The sequence below is a fragment of the Gobio gobio genome (genome assembly GCF_949357685.1).
Source record: "Gobio gobio genome assembly, chromosome: 17".
NCBI lineage: Eukaryota > Metazoa > Chordata > Actinopteri > Cypriniformes > Gobionidae > Gobio > Gobio gobio.
Genome location: NC_137110.1, coordinates 40,711,284 through 40,719,242, shown reverse-complemented (window position 1 = coordinate 40,719,242; position 7,959 = coordinate 40,711,284). Strand labels below are relative to the sequence as shown.

General features: G+C 38.6%; 1 protein-coding gene across 1 annotated transcript; it reads right to left on the bottom strand.

Annotated features, from left to right (window-relative positions):
- Positions 1–1,319: 1,319 nt before the first annotated feature.
- Positions 1,320–7,637, bottom strand: cep20 (centrosomal protein 20). The gene is made up of 5 exons (XM_079840176.1): positions 7,578–7,637; positions 7,182–7,379; positions 6,989–7,073; positions 1,801–1,939; positions 1,320–1,677 (listed from the first exon to the last, which is right to left on the bottom strand). The coding sequence occupies exons 1-4, from the start codon at positions 7,603–7,605 to the stop codon at positions 1,804–1,806; spliced, it is 447 nt and encodes a 148-aa protein (XP_079696302.1). The 5' UTR covers positions 7,606–7,637; the 3' UTR covers positions 1,320–1,677; positions 1,801–1,803.
- Between the last annotated feature and the right edge of the window lie 322 nt (positions 7,638–7,959).

The window sequence follows — 7,959 nt, the reverse complement described above, 5'->3', positions numbered from 1 at the left end:
TACCATCTCTCAGGACCTGAAGTGGGACAATCACATTGACTCCATTGTGAAAAAGGCCCAGCAGAGACTGTACTTCCTTCATCAGCTGAGGAAGTTCAACCTCCCACAGGAGCTGCTGATTCAGTTCTACTCGGCTGTCATTGAGTCTGTCTTATGCACTTCCATCACTGTCTGGTTTGGTTCAGCTACCAAATCTGACATCAAGAGACTACAACGCACAATCCGGACTGCAGAAAGGATTATTGGTGCCCCCCTGCCAACTCTCCAGGACCTGTACTCTTCCAGAGTGAGGAAGAGAGCAGGGAAAATCATCACAGACTCCGCTCACCCTGGACACCTCCTGTTTGAACTGTTACCATCAGGACGGCGGCTCCGATCACTGGCCACTAGAACATCTAGGCACAGGCCATTTCCCTCTTGAACAGTTAAATACCCCCCAAAGTGCAATACTCTGACTGTTTAGTGCAATCTTCTAAACTCAGGAGATTATTTATATTTATATATTCATACTACTCAAATACTGTAAATATGTTCATAATCTGTAGACCTTATATTTTTATACTATTTTTCATATTTTTATTCTTAGAATTTGTATTACTATGTTCTTGTTGTGTTTGTATTGTATATGTGTACACTTGGCAATAAAGCTCTTTCTGATTCTGATTCTGATGACTTGAGCGTGAGTAAATCATGGGCCAATTGAAATTTTTGGGTGAACGAACCCTTTAATTACTCACCTTTATGTTGTTCCAAACCCGTAAGACCTCCGTTCATCTTCGGAACACAAATTAAGATATTTTTGATGAAATCCGAGAGCTCTCTGACCTCTCCATAGACAGACAGACAAAATAAGGACTTTATTCAACAATTTCGTTCTGGCCTGTGTCAGTCTCCTACGCAGTTTACGTTGTAAATACAGTACGTAGGAAACTGGCACAGGCAGGCTAGAACAAAATGGTTGAATAAAGTCGCTATTTTGGTTTGTTTTTGCACACAAAAAGTATTCTCGTCACTTCATAAAATTAAGGCTGAACCACTGGAGTCACATGGACTATTTTAACTGTTTTTACTACCTTTCTGGACCTTAAATCTTAATTTGTGTTATGAAGATGAACGAAGGTCTGACGGGTTTGGAACGACATGAGGGTGAGTAATTCATGACAGAATTTAAATTTTTGGGTGAACTATCCCTTTAAGATTAGCTTGACATTTTCAACGCAGACTGCAGAAATGACCAAAATGTGCATGATTATCATTGTTGATGTTAGTTAAAATTAGTAGCAAATACATGTGTACAAAAAATGAGGCTGTCGTTATTTAAAATTTTATTTAATATTTAATTAACGTACATTTAATATCGCATGAACAGAATTTAAAAGAAAAGATACAAACATCAAATTCTAAATCAGTTAAACAGATCTCAAGACTATTTACATTTAACACATGAGGTCTATTTCTATTTCGTGTATATTTCTTTAGAACCTAAACTGAATAATCACATTGAAATCACACTGAAAATATGTTCATAAAACTAATGCTATGAATATAAAAAAAAACATTAAAAAGAAAATATATTCAATATCTAAAACCAGGGTGACAAGGACAGAATATTTTGGCCTCTTTAATGGAAACTGTGTGTGTTCTTATCTTGTATGTTGGTTCTAGATGACTGCAGAGCTGGAAACAACACAAAAGCAGCTGAATGGGATGAAAGCTTTTCAGACTTATGAGACTAAAAAAAATAAATGTGTTAATCTTCACACAAAACAATATGTAAGTCAAACTCAAGCCCTTTCTTACCCATCAGGGATATGACTCTGCATTGAGATGGCCATGTGGCTCTTGTGAATGCACTGTTGCCGGGCCTTTTAGGAAGAGTTTTCCTTTGTGCTCTTCTTTACTGCTGAGGAAATGATGGAGCAATCCATACAACAATGGCCTGAAAACAAGAGCAATACAAAAAGCATAAAGGAATGGTTCACCAAAAAATAAAAATACAGTTTTTAGAGCTTTAAAAAGCCCCAGGTCACAATTCAACACACCCTCATGTAGTTCCAAACACGTAAGACTTTAATTCATCTTTGAAACACAAATAAAGATATTTTAAATGAAATCTGAGAGATTTCTGTCCCTGACAGTCCACGCAATTACCCATTTGATGCTTCAAAATAAAGAGATTGTAAATTTAATCCAAATGAATTCAGCGTTTTATTTCGAATTTTCGGAAGAGACACAAATGCTTTATATGATGAACAGATTGAATTTAGGCCTTTTTTCACATATAAACATTCATCAACTCACACATCAGTTGTGGTAAACGAAAGGTCAAGCATGTTCGCTTGACGTGCGAGAACCAATGAGATTCATTCTCGTGTTACGCATGTTTGAGCTTCCGCAAGAACCAATGAGGTTCATTCTCGTGCATCAAGCAGGTTCGGTTGAGCTTCTGTTTATGTTCCCTGATTAATGTTTATGTGGGAATAAAAGTTAAATCTGTTCATATAAAGCGATCGTGTCTCTTTTTGTATTACTATTTAGATCTTTTTATGAACGTTTTGAAGCGTGATAGTTATGTGGACTGTCAATGGAGGGACAGAAATCTCTCAGATATCATTTTAAATATCTTATACTACGGGGCTGTTGAATGCTTGAATCTGATTGGTTTACAAACATTCTAAGGTGAGCAATAATTTTCAAGGAAACGCACGGCTAAAGAAGTTCCAGGCAGGGGCCAGTTGCATAAACTAAGACATCATGTTAAGACAGTGTCTTAAGATCTAGTATGAGCCACTAGCAGTTAGGCAAGTGGCATTCAGTCTTACTTTTCGTATCAAATTAGGCCAGTCTATGTTTTTATGTAACTGATTTTAAAAAGTTATGAACAGTCTTAAAGAAAAAAAATGTATGTCTAACTTGTAAGACTAGTCTTAACGGTTTATGCAACCGGCCCCAGGTCTTGACCGCATTACAGTTCCATAACATTTCGCCAAATGATTTTCAGCAAAAGAACCAAAACGCACAACGACACTGACCAAGCAAATAAATATTGTAAACAATAGGATAAAAACAACTAATTATTTCCATGTTTTTGCCACAAAATTACGCTTTATTATGTACAGACAGCGTATACTCTCTTTCTCCTGCTCTCTCCCACTCAAACGCACACACGTACAGTACGGAGACTACGGACACACGTTTGCACAGAAACGTGTTGTCAGCGCTGCTCTGACAATTTTATCAGTAATATAGTTCATCAACTTAAAAGCTACATTTCTCACAAATAATGTAATAAAGGCACAGATAAACTTACAGTTTCGCTATTAGTAGAGATGCTGCTGAGAGACACAGACTCAGGTAATTCATACATTCTTAATCTCTCTCTCTAATAACTGTATTAATAACTGTAGAAAATCTAATTTGGCCTACTAAAAAATTTAGATGTGATTGGTTACTAGAAAATGTTCAATTGGAGACCTGATTTTTTCTTACAGCGTACCTTTCTATAGTTTTTCAATGTAAACAAGCACTAGACGGACAACTTTAACATTGCGCTCGTCTTGCGCATGACACGGCATTATAAAAAGGCGGCGCTCAACCAGAAAGAGGTTCAACTTTTAAAAAACGCATCTCAAGACCTTGCGCATTTTTAACAGTAAAAACCGGTTCTGGTGAACCAGCCCTTAAAGGATTAGTTCACTTCCAAATAAAAATGTCCTGATATTTTACTCACCCCCATCTCATCCAAGATGTTCATGTCTTTCTTTCTTCAGTCGAAAAAAAATTCAGTTTTTTGAGGAAAACATTCCAAGATTTTTCTCCACACCATTGACTTCCATGACAACCAAAATGTTGAAGGTCCAAATCAATTCAGTTTCAAAGGGCTTCAGAGGCTCTGCGGGATCCCAGACGAGGAATAGGGTCTTATCCAGTGAAAAGATTGGTCATTTAAAAAAAATAATAATTTGAATATACTTTTTAACCTAAATTGCTCATCTTGCGCTGCGGCAAGGGATTGTGCAATCACGTCGAAAACGTCAAGCTAGACGTAGGCGTTTTACTAGATAAGACCATATTCATTGTCTGGAATCACAGAGCCTCTGAAGCCCTTTGAAACTGCATTGATTTGGACCTTCAACATTTTGGTTGTCATGGAAAGTCTATGTATGACAAGTATCCAATGGGAAAGTGTCCAAGCAACATCGCTCTGCAACATTGCTCAAAAAAGTTGCACCGTGTGTCATCACCTTTAGTCTGCTATCAGTGGCTCAAGCCTCCGTTACTAGCAATGGAGGCTTGGGATTAGATGCGTAAGAAATTAGTCCTCCACACACAACCATTTTAAAGCAGCACTAGGTAACTTTTCAACCTTCATAATATATTTTCAAAACTCTTGTGATGATACATCGACTTACAATAGGTTGAATGACACGTCTGCCATAGCCTGACGGGGTCTGTATCGTTTTTAATCGTACTTTTAAACTTCGGGTTTCGGGTAGTAACCCGAGAAAAAAAAGAACTACAAAATTCGACTGCTTTACAGCATATACGTCACTTCCACCCCCACCCCCACTTCCTTAAATTCGGACGTGCGAGAAAAACTATAATTGTTTGCCAAATGTTATAGTCATGGCCGAAGCAGCACAGAAAAATAAGAAAGCAAAGGTTTTGTCGGAAAGCAAAAAGAGGAAACGAGAAAGTGATCGGATTAAAGACAGGACGAGGATCAACATTGGGCCAGCGTTTGCCCGTTGGCGTAAGCTGAAGGAGGAGGGGCTACATTCTTGCAAGTAAATACGTAATACATACAAAATCATATTTTAGGATACCTAACATGTCTGTGATATTGGTTTATTTGTCTTTCCTCAAGCTATAATGCAAATCGATTTTTCAAATTTGCAGATTCATCTAGGGTAGCTTGATATTATAATATTGACGATATATGGTTATTACCTACCACTCAAACATTGAATTGAAGTATCATATAGATTCTGTAAAACGGGAACCAATAGACTAGGCTACTATAATGACGCTGGCTTGTAAACGTGAGCATCGCGATCATTTGGCGTTTGAAAAAAATAAAACCCATGAAATTATATTCATATGACATGCTGAAACATATGCCACTGTACCTGGGATGAAGACATAACACACGCGACGCAAGCAGAACACCTGCATGTGAACTCCTGCAGTGTTCAGGGCTATCATGGTTGTCATGTCAACAAATGCACGTGCGATGCATCCGCTGATGTAGGATGACAGTTTACGACAGTAGTAGAGGACAATACTGTTTCACAACTGTAGGGGGACCCCGAGAGCAAAAGTTACCTAGTGCTGCTTTAAGGGCAAAAACCTGACAAATGTCTTCAAATACATCACCTGAACAATGTTTTGAGGAGTGGTAACCTTAGTACGAGCCGCACTCCGGGCCATTGAATTATTGAAAAATAATACACATCCGAGCATCGTGGCCGCATTACCAACTCGGTGTGCATTCTTTTTCATTAATTCAACAGCCCATCGTCAATTATTCCTTACTTCAATTGTGTTCTGAAGATGAACAAAAGTCTTACAGGTTTGGAACATGAAGGTGAGTAAATGATGACAAGTTTTTCATTTTTAGGTCAACTGACCCTTTCACTTTCATTGTATGGAAAAGAGCGTCTTGGACATTCTTCAAAAATATTTCCTTTCATATTTCAAAGAAGAAAAAAGGTCAAGGTCAAAAGGTTAATAAATGATGACAGACTTTATTTTTGGGTGAACTATTCCTTTAATATACAATGAATAGATAAAGTGTTACTGGTGGCAAGACCGTAACCACCATAGACATTGAGGGGAACAAGTCCCCTCCAATAATTAAAAATACCCCCCCCCCCCCCCCCCCAACGGCGCTCGTCAATGTCAACATGAATGAGATGGCCAATCAAATCAAAATAGGCGGAGTTTACCAGTCACAGAAGCAACGCGCGAATTACAGTGCAAAGCGTCATGTTGAAAGAAAGTGAGGCAAGTGAAACATTTATGTGAACCATTTTTATGATAGAAGTTAACTGACGTTAACATCCATTGATGCAAACTACTCAACTTTTTTCTCTCAAATATGGCCATTTTGAATTGAAAATATGCATTTATGCGATTCATGTCATTCCTAACTGAGTGTGAATAGACAAGAAACGTTTTATGTTTTTTACATGTTAGGCATACAAATAAAAAGTACAAATTAATACAAATATGATTTGCAAATAACTAACTAGAATTAGACCTAGAATTTCCTTCACTGTTCTGTTTCTATAGGCTTTATAAAAAATTGGTCCCCCCCAATGTTCAAGACATTGTTACGGCCTTGACTGGTGGTAAGAGAGAGTATTCGAGTAACACCATAGATGCTGGTATGAGCAAGAAGCTCATTCATGTATTAGTTACATCTGACTTGACTACTGGGGTAATGATTTGGCCGACTTACAAAAAATCTCTATCAAACATTTACAACGAGATCCGAATGCAGCAGCAAGAATGCTTCCTTGTACTAATTTAGTAACTTTTTAAAGGGAGTAATGCAATATTGTAATGCATTACTTTTCAAAGTAACTTTCCCCAACACTGAACACTAGTGCCTTAAATTTGATGCGAGCGGCTATAAGCAGCCAGTGCAAACCCATGAAGAGAGGTGTGACGTGGGCATTCTTCAGCTCATTGAAGACCACCCTCGCCGCTGCATTCTGGATCAGTTGCAGGGGTTTGATAGTGCATGCCAGAAGGCCTGCTAGAGGAGCATTACAATAGTCCAGTCTGGAGAGAACAAGAGCTTGGACCAGGAGTTGTGTGGCGTGTTCTGGTCTTAGGAAGCTTTAAATCACTCAACTTCTGTTAAATGGCACAACACTCCATCCCACTGACCTTAGGCCTCCTTACAGTTGAGTGTAATACATATTGTAAACGCCATTTTAAAAAGTGCTCTAAAGTATTACTTGTCACAAATCATACTTACACTGATTTGGCACTTGAATCCTCTGCGACATTGAGCTCATTGGCCACGAACTGGCGGTCCAGGGGAACTTCAGGCTGACCTGATTCTGATACATAATTTTAAACAAATCAACCTTCAAAAGTTTGTTTTTATAATGTATTGTGCATAATGAGTGGCCGTGCATATGGTCTTCCTGCAGGGCTCATCTGCTCACCCGCGGTCAGCACCGATGCGGTGTATCGATACTTGTTGAACTCCAGGTATTCTCTGATCAGTTCATTGATCAGCAGGTTCTCGTGGGACAGCGGCGGGCGCGGCGTGCTCTGGTCGTCCAGCGCACTGAACACCTCCGCCCGGATCCTCGCCTTCAGCTGCCCGAGGACTCCACGGGCCTCCAGCGTCTCCTTTAAGGCTATATATATATCATAAATGTGAGAAACAGAGAGACAGCAGTCAGCTGGGCTAATTTAAAACAACGACAGTGGACAGACTTGGTGGTTTGGTTTAAACGTCTAACAACATTAATATGAAACGACGGTAGACTTGACATATAACAAACAGTCAGAATAATCATATGATGCATTATTGCAATTTTTGAGTATCAGCTCACCGCTTTTCAACTCTGTTATGGTTGCCATTGAAACCCTTCTGCACTTCTCAGACGCTTCCGCTAGAGGTCAGTTTGTGCTTACTACGTATACAGTTGGACATGCTTAGCTATTCCACTCTAGCGAGGGACCTTACTAGGGAACCTAATAACGGGTGCACAGAGCTTTGAGCTAAAGTAGTAGTAGGCTAGTAAATAATTAATAAACATCCAATCTTCATGCTGTTTTTTTTTCTAAAGCGAAATAAATACATTCTTAAAATAAAGTAGTTTTTTATGCCTCTTATGCCTCTTCAAACAACAAAACAGTATCATTGTAATGATACAAACACAATAAATCCAAACACTACATCATTGAAAGAGATACATGAATAAATAACTATAT